The 22,045-nt window shown below is 38.5% G+C and overlaps 1 protein-coding gene across 1 annotated transcript in view; it reads right to left on the reverse strand.

The window, feature by feature from the left end:
• LOC139732768 (uncharacterized) overlaps positions 1-22,045 on the reverse strand; it is a 29,980-nt gene that overhangs the window by 3,298 nt on the left and 4,637 nt on the right. Inside the window, exons 2-3 of the mRNA XM_071643612.1 lie at positions 2,264-2,514; positions 737-913 (exon numbers count right to left, since the gene is read on the reverse strand). Coding sequence (XP_071499713.1) covers positions 737-913; positions 2,264-2,514 — 428 coding nt within the window. The remainder of the gene's footprint in view (positions 1-736; positions 914-2,263; positions 2,515-22,045) is intronic.

Below are 22,045 nucleotides of genomic sequence, written 5' to 3' on the forward strand. Positions count from 1 at the left end.
TAGTAATGTAAAATCTATTTTGTAGAAAACATTTCACTTGAAGCCATAGAATGCAGCTGCTTTAATGACATGAATCCATTTTTACAGAATGTCACTGATATTTGTTTCACAAACCCAGCCTTATCATCCTTCTTCAATGCTGTTTCTACCGATTGGAAATACATTTTTAGAAACTATCTAGCTGAAAAACAAACCAGTCTGATAAATGAAATCTGCCACCTGTCTATATCCAACATGACAAGAATCACTGACACAGGACATTATGCTGGTAAACTTATATCCCTTTCAGTAACTCCTCTGGCTTGGGCCAGGCCCAATCTAAGTCGCAAAATTTGGAGTTTATGTCTATGAATGGGTCAGGCCAAAGTGGCCTGCGCCAGGAGTGGGCTATTTTGGCACTGCTGAAGCTACCACCAAGTGCGGGGGTCAGGCTCAGGCCTGGTGCCGATCGAAGAGTTTATGAACGGTAGCAGCGCCAGGCTCGGGCCAAAATTCCTTGCACGGTCCAAGGTCACAATTACCTGGCCGTTCCCTCCGCCAGAGCGCGTGTTCAGTTACCCGGGCAGTTACCCCTTATGTGGCTGAGTTCGTGAATGGATCATCGTAAAAGTAGCGTGGCTCTGCTGTAGTTACTGAACGCAAATTTTACTGCTTGGCATGGGCCAAATTAGCTCGGGCCAGGAGCTGGCCAAAAATACATGAATTACTGAAAGGGGTATGAGAGCTTCAGACTTACCTGACTCATCGAGAGGAGTTGTTCGGTAACACTGGATGAGATTCCTAAGATCACAAGCCTGGATATCACGACCGCGGTCCTCGCTGCGATCTCTTCTGACGTAGAACATGGACTCTATCGTCTCTATCAGATAATGGTTCACATGATTGCGGGTGCACACCGAGATCACAAAGTGCCCTGTTTGAGTCCGTCAAAATACAAGGAGACAACAAAATTAACTTCACATTTGTGTTTTTCCTTAGACTTTGGAAGACTACATAACATACTTCCTATTAACCAACACTGATCGATTATTGAAGACTACGCAGAATATTGCCACATGATAACATCACATGAAACCAACACATCCCACAGGTTGGTAACTGTTTGACTTCATGAACATTCTCACTTAAATACATATCATATTTTTTGCATAAAAAGAACATATTGTTAATAGATATATGAAAATCATGGAAAACTGAACTTCACTGCAAAAAGAAACACAAAATTTGGTGTGCACACTCATCAACCCTGAAAAGAAGATGACGGTGTAGGTCAGGTGACCATCTACAAACAAACATATTATTGTGATGATAATGAACACTCCACAGTCACTCTTATATCATATATTATTTGAGGGTTCAGGCAAGAAATCCATCTGGGCAGTTCTGCAGTTAGGTGGACATGACATAGATAAAAGAAATGTGCCTCTTTATCTTACTCTTTAATTTAGGTATCAACTAATGCCATGGATGTTCACCAATCATTAAGGTCTTTCAAAATCAGTAGATTTTATTTTTCGTTTTTATTGGTTTTGCAACATCTAAAACCATCATTTAAAATGTATGTGTGGGACTAGGGATGCTGAAATTCACCTAAATGCAAACTACAGTGGGTTCCTTTGAAAACTTTTCCTCCAAGTTTTGCTAAAGGGTAAAAGATGAATACATTTAAATACTCCAGAATTCATGTGACATTTTGTCAATTACAAAAGGGTGAAATAACCTGCGGAATTACTCCGGAAAAATGTAACGTTACTAACTGTAACATTACTAACCATGCTTTGGGGGGTCTAGCTAATAAATTATTGGTCAAACTGCTAAAAATATTTGCATGAACACTTGTCATGATGCAATAATTGAAATTAATGCAACACTTTGTTTGAAGTAACTTGAATTTTTGCACACTTTTTGTTACAAGACATTGATTTTTTTGTCATGTCCTTTTTTTGTAACATTACTAACCAGCCCTTTTAGTTGCAATAGCAATTCTAATATTTATTGGACTGTATTCATTCTTTTCTATATCATAAACCTGGGAAGGATGAACATGTTTTTAACATGATTTTGACTTGAAATGCATGAATGGTGATTTAGTAGTAAAAATAAATATCTAAATTTGCTTAAATGTAACGTTTCTAACCGCGGAATTGCCCATCTGATCATTGATAACAATTTTAACTATTTTTCATGAGGAGTGATAGGAAACAAAACAAACAAGCAAAAACTTATAATTTTTATTCATAAGATCACAACATCTAAAACTCACCTCCTCTATTGCTGCTTTGTCTAACAAGAAAAGAACCTTCCTTGCTGGTGTTCTGGCCCCGAAGTGGGCTTCGCAGGAGGAGTTCCTCAGCCACCTTGCGCTCCATGAGACCATGGAACCAGAGGGGTACCTCAACCAGCTTGCCCCGCCCACAGGCCGGCGTGTGGTGATGGTGGCTGCGAAGGGCACACGGTGAGTTGGGCAGGGAGCGGTGCTGTCGCACTTTGGATGGGGCAAACATGCTGCAACTCCTGGAGAGAAGAAACGGAGAAGATGGGAGTGAGATGGAGAGATGCATCTCTGACGGAGGAGATGTTTCACTGGGGGCGTGTGGGTCTGGACTGACAGCAGACAGAGAGGGAGACTGGAAGCTGACATTCTGACTACTGCTGGAGACTGAACCAGACCAGACCATCCCAGCCCACACAATCACAAACATCTCATGGAAGGAGAAGCCATAAGTTACATTCACGTAGAGGCTGATCATCAATGGTAGCTATTCAGTGATGACAAGGGCTTACCCCCTAAACTACAATGAGCCTCCATACCTAACCTTTAAGATTAAACTTTTGAGCAAGAGTCCAACTCCATGATCAACCAAACAAATGGAAGAACACACACAGTGCTGACAATAAACCTGGTAGTTGTGTGACGATACAGTAGTGTACTCTACATACATGTACATGAGGTTAATCTTGAAGATACGGGGGATACAGTTCACAGAGAACTCACTAACTTTCAAGTTTGTTGATTATCATGTCCATACAACTTGAAACTACAAGTGAGGACCCCCCCCCCCCCCCCCCCCCCCGCAGTTCGTGGATAGAGCATAAACCACATAAAATCTTATAGTATATCGCTTTTTTCTACATAGTGCATCTACAATGTACATGGGGCTAAACTACAAGCTAATCATGAAAGCTTAACATTTCATTCTAATCTCTAAGATTAGGGACAAAAAGTGAACCTAACTGTAGAATCCATTTCAAAAGGATGTCTGTCCTCATGTTTGAAGTTCTTCTATCTCATCATACTTTGCTGTAAACATGATTTATTAAAAGAAAATGTGTATGATTTCATTATGAATGTACAGAGAGTTACATATTTTCTTACAAGAGGAAAAAAACCACATCTTCTACTTTTGCAACCAAGCACTTGAGAAACAAACCTCATACTGAAGTCAACAGAAACGTGACAACCCAAGATTAACAAAAATAATGTTCAAGTAGAGCATACATTTCACTGGCTCTGATTTATTTTCAGGTCACTAGTAATGACATTCTGTATGCTGCAGCAAGTGAAAGTTTTCATAGTATTCATATTTCTCAGTTGCTATTTGAGAGAAAATTCAAGTGCATAGGTGAGGATGGTATAAGACTATAACTTGCAGCCCTCTACCCAAGGGAAATTGACATATTATTCTATGTTGTGGCATTCATCCAGCTGTGAAGCTCCCCTGGCGCCAATTTGTGTCAGGATTTCAGCATGGCTGCACAGGTCGCTGACTCCCTCACTCTAGAGCTAACCTGGACAGTTGATCCTCTTTTTGAATATTATCTTTAGCAGTATCTTCACTGCATTATACCATAACTATTTCATTCTCATTTACAAAGTCACTAAACTGGTTTGTCCAATAAAACCCATAGGAACTTATCATGATCCACCCAAATGGGTTAATAATTTTCTTCAGTTCCTTCCACTATCAGATATGATATTCCCTCTCTTGCCCCCCCCCCCCCCCCCACCAGCTCCTTTTGACTGATCATTTATTATACTAACCAAACACAATATTCTTACTTGCCCACAGCCATCATGTAAGCAGCCCTGTAAATCTATGAAGCTCTTCAACAGAGCCCGTCCTCGTCCCAATGAACGACTTACAAGAACGACTGAATCCCGGATTATGACATTTTATATCCACAGAAGGTTGCAGTTTGCCTTTGGCAGTCTAAAGCTATGCCACTAAAAGGGAACTTGCACTTTATGAGATCCACGCGGAGAGGAAGTCTTCCGGCAGCCGTGACATTTACAACTGTCAGTCATGGCATTGGAATGCATTCAAGGAAGGAGGGTGGGGGTGGGGGAGGGGTGGGGTGAGTGAATGTTCTTTCACGTCATGACTACCTCCACGTGCAGGGACTTTACATGGAACAACGGAAGCTAAAAGCCTTGAGGGCTGGGAAACTAGAGGATAGGCACACTGTTACAAATATAAACATGAGCTGGGCAGCAGTACTAGACAAGGGAGGTGGAAAGAGACATAACATAACAGTCTCTGTGGAAAACAAAATGCAGTGACACACACACACACACACACACACACACACAAACACACACACACAAAAATAAATACCCAACAACAACAAACAAAACAAAACCAGAGAGTGTGAATTGGCACATAGCCAGTATGTCATTGTGGATATACTTCTTTGCACCGGTACTCTGAAATCTTCTGTAAGTATTGATGGGATAAGCACACAGAAGTAATTTAATAGACTCCTGCCAAGCAGACCTGAGTCTATGGCATTGAATCCACTATTTTTGGTGGTTTGTGGGAATGCGGTTGAGTAGCCACATCCTGCAAATAACAACAAACAACCAAAAGTAACAAGCAAGTGCTTTGAAGACGGGGAAAAATAGGGTTGAGTAGATTAAAAGAGGAATTTCACTGCCTGTACAATCTGCTACATTGTAGTGTGATAATATCAGGTTTGACTACTATCACTGCATATCTTGGGATACATACTTAAATATGACAGGAAGTATCCATATACTGTAAGCTTTGCACATTAAAAAAAAAAAAAGTCATTCCAAATAATGTAAAAATGTAATACAGCTCTCATGAAATTATATGGACAAGTATTTAATATTCTACATGTGGTAAGTCCAATTATTACACACTGGCAAAAACTTGACAAAAGAAACACCCACATTAGTCCTTGTAAACACCACTCTATACAGAACATCATTAGACTGTCTTTTCAATCTGCACACATTGTACAAGGAAGCCAGATAATGTAGGGATTCCAGAAATCCTGACCACTGATGATAGAGTGAAAGTGAGAGGTAACACAATGCTGTGAAAGATCTACAGGATGTTCTCACGTGACCCAAGAGGGCGGTTGTCATGTATACACTGCCCGGATGTGGCAGGGTGTCAAACCGTGCGGTATGTCTGTCTTCGGACATCCGACTTGGGGAAGTCTTTGGAGGCCAGGTGGATAAGAAAAGGAGGGAGCATTCACTGGTGGGGCTTGCTGCTACGTGTCAAACCCCTATGCAAGCTGAAAAGTAGGCCACAAAGAATGTTGCACTAGTTTGCCAACGTTGTCAAAACACCCGTGGGCGCTGTGTACCACTCATATGGTAGATTCTGAAATGTGCTCCAGTGAATGATACTCTTGCGATTCATTCGCAGACTTCAAAGATCTGGATCAAACCAAATTCACAATAAAAAAAAAGCCCTGACACATGTTTATTCTAAAAAGCATACTTTCAATTTGTGAGTTGAAGTGTTCACTATACCTTCAAAGGTTTACACTCCAGAAGTTCAACAAATAGCTAGTTCCATGACTCACAACACCTGCAAACAACACAGCTGGCTTTTATGAATGTGATTCCATGCTTCAGAGACAAATCTCAAAAGGCTGGCTATAAGGGGGTCATGTCATTATTTCTTGCGGCACAATCATAAATGAGGTTATCTGGTCTCATTCCTGCACTGATTGTGTACACCAGGGAATAATTTTCCTGGTATCGCATCGCAGTTTGCTATGCATTTTACACCACTGCTACACCATGGACCCTACCATGGCTACACAAACCAGGGAGATCACCTCCCTGCACAAACTAACTTTTGTGTAGCAGTTTTCTTCCATAGAAGTGTGCAGGATGCTATTTTGAAATATTGTTTATCAGCTGAAATTGCTAATCAAATTTGTGATGGAAAATTATTCCCTGTACACTGTTTATTAAGCTGATAATTCATACATCCTAAACTTTCAACCACGAACTTATCAATCCAACAATGATTCCCTGAGGAAGGTGATGCAGTACAGCTAGTGTATCCTTGAGTTAAAGGACAGTACTTTCAAGAAAATGTTGGTGGAAAATTGAGTGAAGTCTTAACTACTTTTTATTTAAATTTGGCTTGCTCAACTGTCATGAGATTGTACAACTAGTACTACACAATATGTAGACCTTACAGTAGCCATATTGGTCATGTCACCTAACATTGCTTGCATGGAAATTCCTGATTTAAAAAAAAAAAATCCCAATAATTTACTGCATTTATATCAACAACACTATCTTTTATCTTGACAGCTTGATATTAGGCCTATACATAAACACATCTTCAGTACAGCCATGAAAAAATGACTTTCCAAAGGACATGAGACAAAGCGATATGTCATGCACACAACAGCCAAGAAAAATCATTTTAAATATGCCATTGTTTCATGATCATACTGGGCCGAGTAATGAGAATATGACAGATTCAATATTACATTACATGGCTTCAAAGTGACATCCACATGGTCACTGCTTTCTAGTATCACCTATCATTATTCTCAAACTTTCTGCACTGATCCAAATCTTTTTGGGATCTGTATCAGTCATTGGGATCAACAAAATCACAGTCTAATCAAATGTGATTCCTTTTAAACTAATGTTCCTGAGAAATACTCCACAAAAATAACACTTTTGATTTGACTTTGTGACAAGCAAGCAGCCATCAGGCCTACCTCTGGTTTTAATCTGATGCAATTCTGAGGATGTTAAACACTATTTGGGGCTCCTATATGGCCAGTACGTTGTGATGCTACATTTATATGCCGTCCTCACCTGAATGCAAATAACAGGCAGCGCGAACTGTACCATTCACATTCTGGCTGTATCTTAAACCAAAAAAGACCAAAATAGCTGAGGATCTTTTGTCCTCCGAATGCCCCGACAGAGCTGGCAGGCAGGCAGACTCTTGGCTCACTGCACACCACTGAGTTCCTCCCTACCACCGACTCTTCTCTGTGTGTGCACACATTAACCACACGACCTCTGCTGGTTTCATTTTCTTTCAAACATGATGAGGTCATCTTCAGTCGTCTGACGGAAGCACTCCAAGCATGACTCTCCCACATAATAGGATCATTCTAGATTAGTCAACTTGAAAAAAAAAAATGCTCTAGAAGTAGAATGTATCATGCGAGGTATGACACGTTGATGCTGTGCTTTGTCAAGACGGCAAATGTGCCCTTTGATGTAGGGTTCTGTATGAAAAGAAATACTTCCTTACAGTCTGACAAACCAACAACCCCTTCACGCTTTGTTCAAACTTTAAACAATTAAAAGAAAATGCAGAGATGTACCCTGTCCACACTTATTACTGCAGACATGACAACAACAACGAATTAGACAAAGTGGTTATGCACAAGGCTATCTATCAGAAAATCTTATCACCGATAGTATCTTTCAGCAAAGTGTACAAATTTGTTTTAATATGTTCTGTATCTATAATAGAGCTCAAGCAATTGTGCAAATATTGAGACAGTTACGGCATGATCTATGAAAAAGCTTTAACCACCTTGAGCTTATATAAGTAATGGAGCTTTGGTAGGCGATTGCAAATCATAATCTAGCACACTGGATCATAAAGAACAAAATCGGGTCAATATGAAAAACTGGCATACATGTATTTAAAGGACAAGTTCACCTTCATAAACATAAGGATTGAGAGAATGTAGCAATATTAGGAGAACACGTCATTGAAAGTTTGAGGAAAATCGGACAACCCGTTCAAAAGTTATGAATTTTTGAAGTTTTTGTGTAGTAACCGCTGGATGAGAAGACTACTGCAGTGTATGAATAACTTAGATGTCACATGCGTACAACAATATAAGGAAAATATAAAGAGAATTTCACAAAATTCCATCTTTTGAAAAAAGTACATATGTGACCCTGAACCTCAAAACAAACAAAAAGTCGCCAGACATGAATTTTTAGTTAAGACCATATTCTGAAAGAGCAGACTTTAAGCTTTAAAATGATGTATAACTCAAATCAAATGGACTCTCCTAACCTATCTAAATATTGAAAAGAAAGCACAAACTCAGTAAAAGTGTGAACTGAGAAAAGATGTTCTGAAGTACAGTGTCTATTCAAGCGCTTAATCTTTACCAAACCGTGCTGGCTGTGCGATGAAAGGGACAAAAAACAGGAAGTAAACCACCAGAGTAACAACAATGAAGAGATTATTAGATTAAACTGAAATTAAGCTTGCCTCATTAACACATTCTGTGATTTCTGTCCATGATTAATGCCAACTTTCAAAGCAGTAGCACTATCCTTTCAAAAGTTATTAGAGTTGAAAGTGAAGAGTGTGGACAAGGTTTTTCAGAAATGAAAAAGGAATTCTAAAGACACACATGTAATCACACTATTCTATCAAAAATGTTCGAGATAAACTGATAAAAAAACACACTTTCCTGCCCGTTTTATGATACCAAATTTTAGCATAATGTAAAAGAAGACCCGCTCTTTCAGAAAATATGAAAAAGTCAAGTTCGGCTAGGTTGACCCATTTCACTTATTTTCAGTCCTCACGCAAAATCAGTGTGTGCGACTTTATGTTCGTTTTGAGGTGCACGGTCACATATTCCCTTGACTCGTTACCGACATATGTTAGGGGTAATATTATTCCCCCTGCTTTTAGAAAGAGACAAGTCAAGTGCTCTTTTATTATGCGAAAAAAGTGAAAATATGTTGAATTTTCTTTACATTTTCTTTATCCTGTTGTACGCATATGGCTCACAAGCTGTAGTAGTCTCCTCATCCAGCGGTTCCAACACAAAAATTTCAAAAATTCATAACTTTTGAACGGATTGTCTGATTTTCCTCAAACTTTCAATGATGTGTTCTACTAATATTGCTACATTCTCTCAATCCTTATGTTTATGAAGGTGAACTTGTCCTTTAAAAGGACCTTGTGTTTGTCATGGTAGTGAAAAGGTCAGTAGACAGGTGTGGAGGTACCTGTACATGACAAAGGTGCAATGAAAGAATCAAGAACGAGGATTGAAAAGAAATACCCCAAGGAGAGACTTTTATTACTGCATGAAAACACCGGAAGTATAAGCCAAAGCAAGACTACTAATGATGAAGGCTATGATAATTTGGCAATCTGTAAGTCACGCGACATGTCGTTCGATGGACAATAACGGTATATAATTGTCACCTTAATTTGTACACAGAAATGTAGCATACAGAGCAACGCTTCTCAGTCTGTGCATAACAAGTCAGCAATTATACTTTTTCTGAAAGAAACATTGTCAAGGGTATATCAACACATATTCAAAGAAAACATTAATATTGAATCCTCATTATAAATCTAAAATGAAAAGATACCTAACAGTGTATTGTTGCATTTCGTAGCATTATTATGCATAACGGAAGTCATGCTCCCAAGATTGAATTGAAATCATAAACAAACTCTAGGTAATATTTGTCTTAAGAAACAATTCAAAAAAATGTAAGGATTTGTGTGATAAATATTATTTCCACAATAGATTTATGACTTAAGTATAAGTCTATACAAAAAAGAAATGATAGAATCTGATTTTAATTAAAAAAAGAAAGAAATGATGATCGACTTTAAACCACGCATAGTTAAACCTCTCAATGACCCCTCAAGGAAACACGATATGTCGCTGTTATAGACAGGTTTGCTGAGGTAGACATCATGGTAGATATTTTCAATGTCCCATATGATTACATATTCACCACGATATTACAACTATAGGCCTAGTGCTATATAATCGTGCATAGATATACACCTGTAAACAAGTATTGTAGTTTTTATACAAATGCATGCTCATATAACATATTGTATGAAGTCATTTTTGTTAGCTAATTGTTCCCCCTTCAAACAATCCCTGGTTGCCCTTGTTGCACAGCCATAGATGAGTTTTGGCTGCATTTGTTAGATGCAATGGAATACAGCGAGAGAAAACAGGTTGCTCTGCTGCAGTGCTCCTCTGAGGAGTCATTATCCAGTGGAAACTAAATCAATGGTTGCTGGTCACAGTAGGTATAGCTGTCACTATACAGAGGATCTTAAAGGACAAGTTCACCTTCATTAACATAAGGATTGAGAGAATGTAGCAATATTAGTAGAACACATCATTGAAAGTTTGAGGAAAATTGGACAATCCGTTCAAAAGTTATCAATTTTTGAAGTTTTTGTGCAGTAACCGCTGGATGAGAAGACTACTGCAGTGTATGAATAACTTAGATGTCACTTGCATACAACAATATAAGGAAAATATAAAGAGAATTTCACAAAATTTCATCTTTTGAAAAAAAGTACACATTCCCTTGACTCGTTACCGACATATGTTATGGGTAATATTATTCCCCCTGCCTTTAGTAAGAGGCAAGTCAAGTGGTCTTTTATTATGCGAAAAAAGTGAAAATATGTTGAATTTTCTTTACATTTTCTTGATACTGTTGTACGCATATGACTCACAAGCTGTAGTAGTCTCCTCATCCAGCGGTTCCAACACAAAAATTTTAAAAATTCATAACTTTTGCATCGATTGGCCAATTTTCCTCAAACTTTCACTGATGTGTTCTACTTATATTGCTGCATTTTCTCAATCCTTATGTTTATGAAGGTGAACCTGTCCTTTAACTTCATGTTTTTGTTGCCGGAGAGTTTTAACATGGTTGCTATGGGCAGGCAGTCCCTGCATATAAGTGGTTGCTAGAGCAGGTTTGATTGTTCATGCAAGTTTAACAACACAACATTGAAATCTTCCAAGATTGAATCTACCTTGCAAATCTTAATTCTTGTTGTTGGTCTACACAATAGAATAGTTAGAAGAATCAACAGGTCAACAAATATCAATCTTTGCTTGTAAATTAAAACAAAAAAATCTCCCACTGTCATTTGACAGCATCTGCGCGGTGAACTCTTCCTACGTCAATGAAACCTTTTTTTTTTTTTTTTTGCTTAATGTGAAGGTTCATGACATAACTTATCATTTCTTCTCCCGAGCAGGCCATATAATGTGGTCAATTTAAGGACCATGAATACCTGCGTCATATCCAGTCATCAGGAATTGGCACCCAGGGACTTTGCGTCAGACGGTCTAGCAGTGCATCCCATTTCTCCTTTCCTCCATCCGGTCAAGGCATTTTTTTTTTTCCCAGAATGAGAGGCGTCAAATGGTAAATAACCAATCATGTCTGGCTGGCCGCTCAAGTCAAGGCGGTAGGGAGACCGAGAGGAGCATGCCTAATGAACTGTCGCCCCCACATGCAGCCAAATCTTGGCAGCCCGAAAATGATTGCAAAAATAATCACAGCGCTCCTCTGATAGACAGACTGTCTGCCTCAAGATTCTCTTCCCGTAGTTCCCCGGCATTTACCCGCCCCGTAATTTTCTCTGTAATCCATTCACCTTGTGAGGTTTATCAATATTTTAGAAATCCAATTAGTGCTTGCCATGCACTGTTTACCGCATCATAATCAGCACACTCCAGCCATGCAGAGCACTAAGTCACTGAGTGCCAGTAATTCAAGGCCCTACACTCAATCAGTAAAGGAATGGTAAGCTGACACTGGGAGGGTTAAGCTATGGCTGGCACTCTTTCATTCCCATTACTAATGTTTGTTCTGGGTCTTCCAGGAACACAGGAATCCTACATACTGAGTCACAGCCAATTACCTTCTGATTTCTCCTGCATATAATATTCTGATACCACAAACATAATATTTCCTACCTCGTTAGCAAGTATTGAACATGCTTTGGAGCAGAACTTGTTATGTCTTTCATCACTGTTAATTCATCCAAACGTCATTCACGATGTATGTTACTGGCTCTGTCACAATTACAAAGTGCACAGAGAGTTTTAGGCATACATACATACATACATACATACATACCGTGTATACAATAGCAACTATTGAAGCTCTTTTAATAGCACAATAGGGCTGGGAGAGACATTTTCTCTTTCTCTCTCCCTCTCTATCTTCTTCTCTCTTTTGCTGCAGTTATCATTACAGAAGCTGTTGAAAAATGTCAAAAGGGTAACTAAGAAAACTTAGTGAGAAGCACTGACAAAAATGGAATGATACGGCTCATTGTGGCTGGAAAATACCGCAACATTAAATATCATGATATTTAACCTTTCCTTTCACACTGCAAAGAAAAAGAGCTAAGTTATAACCCTAGAGAAAATAAGGCAATTTTTGCTAATGTTATGTACACATGCAATTGGCTTGGAAGGCTGCTAAAAGCAACTGCAGCTGTGATGTAAACAAGAATTGGTAGCTAGCTGCACATTCAGAAGGATTCCCTATATCAAAATCAAGAGGGAGGAATCCATACATAAAATTTAAATTGAATTGAAATGGAATCAAGTTAAAGTCACTGGACAAAAATTGTGATTTCAGCAGGGAGCATTTTTATTGCATATACTCACAAGTAAAATTCACACAATGCTGGAAAAGTTACACTCCAGTCTGTAATTTTTCTGACGTTGTTTTGGGTGGTTTTTGGCCAGAGCTGCCAAGCTTCTCTCATAGAAGTGTCACAAGTTTTCTTACAAGCTTTCAAATCAAGATAATTCTCAAGCAGTGTGAATGTTCCTATGTACACCAAATCACAAAAAATCAACAAGAAACTAACATATGCATGCAAATGGTCAGACATTTGCAAAACTGGAAAAATCAATTACAGATAACCTTTGTTGAGGAAGTCCTCTTCCAGTTTACCGACGAAAGCATTTAAGTTTCGTACACTGATATCAAATTTTACTCATAATGCCACTCAATACGTACAATATTGATTTACTTACGCTGCCTTATTGCTCAGCTTCAAGAGAAGATAAGTCTTCATCTTCATCTGTTTTCTAGTTGATCTCTTTATCTTAATGCTTCAGACATCTTCCACCAGTAACATCAAACTGCCCATAAAGTAGTCAACAATGTAGAAGTCCATGTTTCATGTTAGAATTAAATTCTAAGCGAATGATAGATGAGCACCATAATCCTCATGTTTTGATGGTCACTTTAGGATGAGTCATTTTAACACATCCACTTACCACCCTTTGTCATTACCAGACCTCCTGCGGTAATTTGTCAAAGAATGTGTCTATGTTATGCAAAGAATACAACAATATTTGCCATTATTATATTCTTTTTGCCACTGCATGGAATGCATCTGCTGGAGAAGAATCCATATCCAGAGTATGTAAATCATCATATGGCAAACAGGCCTTTTAATTGCCTTGAGGATGCGTGAAATCTAGGATGGAGGCAATGGCCGGATACTGAAGTGTTAGGTAAACCTGACGCGTCAATTCTTGGAAAAGAAGGGAAAAAATGGAATGCAAGAAGAAATGATGGAAGCAGCCCTTGATTGATCAGCCAGCACTGCAGGCTAGTGGAATGCTGCTGGCTGTACTGATGGATAGAGAGGCCCCACAGCTCTGGGAGGGAGGTTGGCTCAGTTAACCTTCCATGATTTCATAATTAATGGACCAATGCAAGTACACCCACACACACAACCTTCTTCCTGGCTCTAATATACAGCAAACACCATCATCACTTAGACAACAGCTTTTACCCGTCCACGCACAATTATCTCAATTTGACTCCACAGCCAACACAGTGAATTTGTCAATCCCGCCCTTCTCCTCAACATGGGAAAGCACATCAACATTTTACAAGGAATAATTGATACGGAGGGATATCATTGTGTTGATTAATATATTCACAGTGGCACTCTACTATGCCTTTAAAGCATGTTCATCATGACCTTGTATACCCTGTACTGAATTACATATTGACAGTGAGGCATCACTCTTTCTGTTGGAGAACCACAGGACAGAAATAAAGTACATCCCTGTCTATGGGTGGACCAGAGTATCAAAATGATCCCTTCACGATACACTGTAGGCTCTACATCCCTATTATGATGGTTGCAATCATAAGTCTGCACAAACACTACTTATCTTCAATGTGAAAAAAAAACCAACAGTAACAACAATAACAACAACAAATGAACCCAGCATGAATACTTGGTCCAAGTGTTGTTCTTTCTACCTTGATCTATGCCAAGTGCCTGCTATCCATCTCCTTACAAGGCAAACCTTTTGGATGTTATATGTCAGTGGAAAAGATCAATTTCCATACTCGTACAAGACTGAGACCCTTGCTTCCTTAGAAGAAAAGGAATAGGGTGAACCTCCATGGGAAGCAAGCTCCCTATAGAGGGGAAGAGGAAGCCAGAGGTGAAATCACAGCTGGGTCATTTCTCTCTTTCTCTCTTCCTAAAGGGGTGGGGGTAGACACCAGGAGAACCACAACAAGAGCCAGCTGACCTCAGGTGGTTCCTGGGGTGAGAGGGTCAAGGGGTCACATAACTACAACTTTACTCAGTTTGTTGACCTCACTCTACTTAGGATGGACTGACCTACATCCACAGCAAGTCACAAAGGGACCAACATATTTGTATCATGGTTACTCCCAGATGGACATGGGGACAAGTAACATATCATACAAGTTTGTGAGCAAGAACCATTTCCCTTCTCTCATCACAGGCTCTGCATTCTTCAGTACAGACAGTTTGTAAGTCTCAATAAATGCCACAGAGACAGTCTAATATTGTGGTAATGTTATGTTCAATTATAGATGCTGTCATGCATTATGTCATGCATATCTCATGAACATATGTAATCAAGAAACAAAAACCACACTAAACATGTCAGCTTAGAAATATGCTCTTTCAATTCTTCCTTGTTAACTTCAATGTATCACACAAAGTACACATATATATTCACTCAAATGTCAATAAATGATATTATTAAAAGGTACTTAAAAAGTTATTACATTATATGACACTCATGAAAATACCTGATTATCAATTTCCGTAAGAATGTCTGCATTTTCAACATACAATTTTCTAATTATAACTATGTAGGCCTACCCCCCCCCCCCCCCCCCCCCCCCCCCCCCCCCCCCCGTGACAACATCAGGAGGAATTCACAATCTCTTCTGCCTGCATGGCAAAAATAAAATGAATAAATAAAAATTGTCAAACAGAGAATTTTTGAGTGAAAACAGCAAAAGAGAAGTCACATTTTGATAAACAGTTCAGCTGAATAACAAAAGTGAACTATGTGGACCTAATGATCATTTGACTGTTCTTGAATCTGCAAACAAGGTGTCTTATGAGCATGAAAATAATTCCAATGACTGTGATGTTGCACACATTAGTATGTATGGCTTTCTTTTTGTCATTTGTTATTGAAATTTTACTAATGTCACACAAAACAGTATTTGCTCCTAAATCAGTGAGAGCTACACATCAAGAATATCCTTCTGCACATTTGTCAAAACAAAGCCAATGCTCTCATATAAACTCCATTAAAAAATATCTGTATTTTTGGTCACGTTGTTGGCAAAGCAAGTAATGAATTCTAGCCAAGAGATAACATAGTAGCGTGACACAGATTGGTGTTTTCAGCAACACAGAAGGTCATGTTGGATTATAAACAGGTACAGAGTGTATTCAAGCCATCATAACTTTCTTTGTATTTGTCGTTAACCACGGATTGTCAAAGGCCTCTTGCTTTGTTATTATTGTTGCCATTGGAAGGCACTTCACCCTTGAGGCAACTTTTTCTTTTTTACACTGTGGTTTTTTTTTTTACATGCATAATATCTATATCTTCTGCCAGAAACAAGAAGAAATCATTAGATTTGTGTTTTTTTTTTCACATCTTGTCATTTTTATAAAGCAAGCAAATAAAGTAGTTTATACAAGGTTTTGCTTTCAATAATAACTGGAATCATATTCATATCAATTGGACTGTTTGTAACAACCTGTCTAATTGCATTATTTATGCTATGTATCATGTAGAGTGCAATTCATTTGTACCTGAATGTTTATATGTGAATAAAATGTCTCTGTGAAAAAAAACAAAAACTTTCTCTTGTGCACATAAGTTATCCTACTTGTAAACTCAACACACATTGATATGAATACTTTACTAATTATCTTCAAAGTCAGCGACCATTCAAAGGGTTTTAACAAAGATGGATATGGTTGGCTGGTCATGTGATAACCATATTCTGTTTGTAATATTTTCATGTTTTGATGTTATCTACTTCTTGTTTTTGAAGGGCACATTGCATTTGTGTCTCAGGTTATAAAACACTGAGGAATATCAACATCCCTAATAGGACTGAGTACGTCAATTCACAGAATCACCAAAAAATCCTGGCTGTTTTTCTGTAATTGTGTTGAAATCAAAAGAGAAGTAACAATAGGCCAGCAGGATAGTAATAATGGTGGGATTCAGATCTACACCTCTTATGATTCCTCCTCAGACAACTAAAATAGTCAAAGAGGTCAATATATTCTTAGGATTTATCGAAATTTATTCAAACTTCTCTTCTTTTGCATAAAATCAAGGTTTTCTAAAATCACATACACAATATTGGTATTTTCAGTATTATTTTAAATCCCAGTTGCTTCCACCTTTGTCCCACCTACATGGCTTGATTAGGTCTGGGGATATAGTCAGGGCTTTTTAGAGAGAAAGAGAGGGGGGCGAGAGAAGTATTGTGGCTGACTTCCAATTCCCATCACTGACTGCGGACTGAATCGACTGAATCGTTCCATTCTTGTGGCACACCACCTGACTCACACGGGCCACCATTGGCACCCTTCTAACTGCACTTGTTCTTCTATCCTTACCCCACCCCCTCCATCTACCAAACATCAAAATGTGAATGCATCTAACCACTTTGACTCTCTTGTCAATGGGTGTTTTTTATCATCTCTTTCTCCCATCATGTATTTGTGTCCTGTGTAATGACAAGGGCGAAACAGACGAGACAAACACACAAACCGTCCTGTCAGACACAAAGAGAGAAAAAAACACAATGCCATCATGCTTGCGGGTTAGATTATCTTCTCTCTCGTTCTCTCTCCTCCTCTGTCTCTCTCTCTCTTTTGATTTGTCAGCAATGGCTTTTTGAGGTTCCACCACAACTCCTATTATAGTCATAAAAAATGCAAAATTGCATGGGCCAGATTTATGAGGTCATTATGAATAATTGCTTCAACTAACAATTCGAGACAAAATAATTTGTCCCACAATAAGATTTATTCATTTCCCACCACCCCCGGCATATATATCTGTTTTATTCTTCCAAATGATTGTGAATATGAAGTTTATTACAAACTGCAAAAATGAAATAATTCTCTGTTGCCACTATTTGACACAGTCCTCAGTCCCGTCGCCACTGGCAAAGTTTGTTAATACAAAGAAAATGCAGCATGATTTGTAATAAGGTAGCACATGGCATTACTATCAAAGCAACACTGCTTCCTACTTGTTATTATTTTTCCATGTGATTTGTTGAATTGCACTATGTTCATCTTTCTTGTGAAACAAGCAAAAAAATATACTTGCATACAAAAATAATACAGAAGAACTGTTTAGCCCTACTGATGTTCATTTCATATCAGCATCACGAAAAATAAGTCATTTTTGTTCTTTTACTCCTTATTCACCTCTGATTTATCATGATATCTCTTGGGATAAAAAAGATATATTTGCTTTTAAAAAAGAGTATGATTTAATGCAAATACAGAGCAGGGGAAATTGGTGACAGGAAGAAACAATTGGCATCTAGTCAAACATTCTACACTAGTTTTTCATATCATTTATCCCAAGGTTTACATGCTGCAGACTTAAATATGTAGGCCTACTTACAATTCTGTATTATTTCTGTATTAGTTCTTAATCTAGATTAAATTAACAATCTACCATACGACTAAATGATAAAGACTCACAGGCAAACCGTTTTGGCAGTGTGTCTACAAAGTGAATCCACCTAGATACTGGCCATTTCTGGCAGGGCACTGCAGAGGAACAATAATCTTGCATCTCATAAAGTGTGCCGAGTGTCATCGGGCGCTTTCTAATGCCCTCGTAGCTCCAATCTTAACTGGCAGAGATTAGATCGGAAGACAGGGACAAATAATCAACAAAAAGCCCTGAAATAGGGCTAGCCGCTTAGAAAACACTCTCCTTCCCATTGTACAACCTCCTTGCCGGAAGAAACCAAGCCAGAGAAGACTGAAGTGTGAATGTTCAGCAGACCAGATAGAATTCTGACAATGTGAGACACTGCGCTGTGCTCTCGTCTAAAAATCCAGTACTGCACATTAATTGTGTCAAATTGAATCTGTGCAGAGTGAGAGGACAGAAGTTGATCATGGGCATCTAACCATGTGATCCCCTCTTTGCGCTGGGAGAGAACATGAATAAAAATACAACAATTGATTAAATACTCTACGCCTTTTCAAAGGGGATTACCTCTCTTCAGAATTTTTATCGGAGTAAAAGCAGCAAACACATTAAACAGTTCTGTAAAGATTTTAAAAAGTCAGATCATAATCAAGGTATGATATGACCACTTAATGCCAAAATGTCAACCATTAGGCCTACACTGTATGTGTCTTCTATGCATCAAATTCTACAACTTTCTATGTTTGTTTTGTACAAAAATTAAAGCTTTCTCCTTTCTTGAAAAAAAAGAAGAAGTTAAATATTTACTGGGAGATATTAGTTCCATGTGTATCAATGTTATTTTGCTCCGACATACTTTCAAAGCAAGAGCAGGTCTGCATTTTTTTTCTTCCTTCCTAAAAAGGAAAATTGATGTTTTGTCATCTTTCGGTATATTGCAAAATATGGAATATTATTAAAAAAAAGTCAAGGCCATACAAACAAGATATTATGTTTGTAGAGCCACTAGGATGCTGTGCATTACATGAATTACCAAAGTTTAAATGTTCATTAGTTACATGACAAGTTGTCCACTAGATCAGTGAGTTTTTACTGATTATCTTCCTTAATATGGGAAAAATCTTTTAAAAAATGAAGGATTTTCCTGATTTGTTTTTTTAAATAAAATTAGAAGTACCAGTGACTTGCAATCTTGATCAATTCTGAATACTGAAGTGTACATGCTACCTTCTGCAAGTTGAGTAGCTTCGTCAATACATGTTTTGTTCATGGAAATCTAATAGGCCAGCCTGCTAAAATGTAAATTAAACCATTTTTCTCCATTTCAAACCACAATTCATACAAGATCTATCCCTTTGCATCACAGAAAACTAGTTGAAGTCAGAATTACATAAATAAGAGAGGTGACTCATGAGATGCACTAATCATACATTCCTTTATAGCATGATATCAATTTGTAACTGTGAGTAGCTATGAAATCAAAATCATGCGGCAAAAACCCGAGTATACTGAAAATATGACTCTGAAAATATATGCTATCTACATGAGATTTCAGTGAGGTAGAAGGAGCAGCCAGAATGAGGAGGAGATAGTAATAGAGAGCTGAGTAGACATGGAAGACAAAGATACAGATTGTCAGTGGATGAAGCTAAAGATGCCTGTGTATCGGCTAAATGATATGCCAACCTCAACCTCAACCCCAGCACTTTATTCATCATACATTTTCTTGCATACGCTGCTGTGACCAGCCTGGCACAACCCAACGATTGCAAATTTAATTTCACAAAATGTCAGAAATGTATGTAATTGATTTTACATTTGCCGCCAGATTAGATAAGTCAATATGAGAATACGGGGGACGAGAAATATTGATTTTCCCTGCATGCATGTTTGATCAAATTTGCTTCCGCCTGCAGAAAGGGGAGGAAGGGGGATGCATTCCTTTTTGCGCATCAAAGCGGAGAGGAGGCGATGGCAATATTGTTTTCTGCTCAGGAAGCCTGCTTGGTGAACACACAGCATCCCAGCACTGCCTCTCTTTTTGTGAATCGCACAGGGATAGGTAGATGAGACCTAATCCGTTCTATGGCCATGAAGCGTATCAGACGGTAATGTGCACGGAATGCTGACGGATTACCCTGCTCCACATCTTATGACACAACCCTCCGGAAATGGACCGGCAATATCAGAAAAATATCGGGAACCCTCGCCTGCCGAACCCTCGCCTGCCAGTGCCATTACATTGTGCTCCCCCCCCCCCCCCCCCCCTCATTTTTTTGTTCTCTCTCTGCTTTTCTTCAGTAAATTTCCCCATCATTTTAAAAACATAAACCTAAGAAGTTGCTGTTGTAACAGGGGTGATAGGCAACTGATATTATCGCATAAAAACTGACAATCATATTAAACATTTTGCCCAATTTCTGGCTTTGCTGCATCAGTATGTCACAAACGTTTCCCTTGTCCTTTAATACAATTATACCCTTGAGATTCACAATAAGAAGAGTGAACAAAATTCTGCAGACAGGACTACCACTCTGATGCCTCAGCCATAAAGTGGAATCATTGCTAAATTTCTTTTTTTCTTACAGTAGTCCAAGTTATCTTTCTTTCCTACAAAATAAAGGAAATGGTGATTTTGCATCAATTCTATATAATATCAAGGATGCTGGATTACTTCTTGGAGAATTGACATTTCCAAAAGCATGTGAATTGGTTCTGATTAAATCCATACACTTCTGAGCAATTCATGCATAATGACACTGATTCTCTGTCCAGTATTATTGAAAGAGGTAAAATCGCATGTACATGAAACATTTTATGGCATTTTTATTTTCGTAAATGTCGTAGGTCAACTGACATTTGAGCAACCATCAACTCGGGAAAATATTGCCACCTGTAACGCAAATATTTTGTATATTGTGGATAGGTGGAAATTGTTAGAATTTCTCTTGAAAAGGATTATATAGAATGCTTAGTTTTCATTCCATCACTGTATAATGTACTTCTCAATCACAAATTAAATCATTTGTGAAATTGTCTTACAAGTCTTGATTTGTGACATGCTAGAATTGAAAAATATGGCATAAACTTGATACCGAAGTCATATTCAAATACCCATCTTAATCACTGAGCAATGGTAGACTGCATAGAAATTAACACACACAGCAAGATCTTTCAATCTATTTGTACAGACAAACTGAACATGAAATTGTGCTACACTAATCTTTCAAATTCATATTAACTGTCAAAGAAGTTCACCAAGATATTCATATAGCACATATATATATATTTTTCCCTTGTGGTAACCTGGGTTGCTCTATGCCCCAGTAAACTTGAGAAACCAACCCAAATATGAAAGATTCCTCCCATATCTCTCCATCAATCACTAGTGGCATTCACACGTATGTGAATTAGTGGGATACAAATCTCAAGATTTGCATCACGACTGAAATCTGGAGATTTTTGCATGTGTGGACACAAAATCCCACCAATTATTGCAATCAACATTGCAATGCAAATACCAATCTAAAATTTCAGAATTAGCTCAATACTTTGCCCTGTAGTGACTGTGTGAACGCTGGACCAAACAATCTCAAGTTTTTATATCCCATCATTCAAAGCACACATCACAACAGCGTGTGCACCATACCACTGTGACTTGTGAGAACGAAGAGCAAAGAGAAGCACATGCAGTGAAGCCCTCTGCGTGCACCAATAATTGGGATATTTCCGTCAATGTGAACGCTTGCAAAAACTCTTGAGATTTGGATCCCGATCGTTATCCCGCTATTTTGTACATGTGAATGTGGCTAATGTCATGGAGTTGCCTTCTTAAGGGCTTTTTACACTTGTAAATTTTTGCTTAGCCCCGGACCAACGGTGGGGCTAAGGGGGGGGGGGGGGGGGGGGGGGCCTTAGCCCCACTGTTTGTACGGGACTATCCTTAGCCCACTTTCTG

Source organism: Diadema antillarum, unplaced genomic scaffold (genome assembly GCF_040938485.1).
Source record: "Diadema antillarum isolate AM-2024a unplaced genomic scaffold, OU_Dant_1.0 seq00000447_RagTag, whole genome shotgun sequence".
Taxonomy (NCBI): Eukaryota; Metazoa; Echinodermata; class Echinoidea; order Diadematoida; family Diadematidae; genus Diadema; species Diadema antillarum.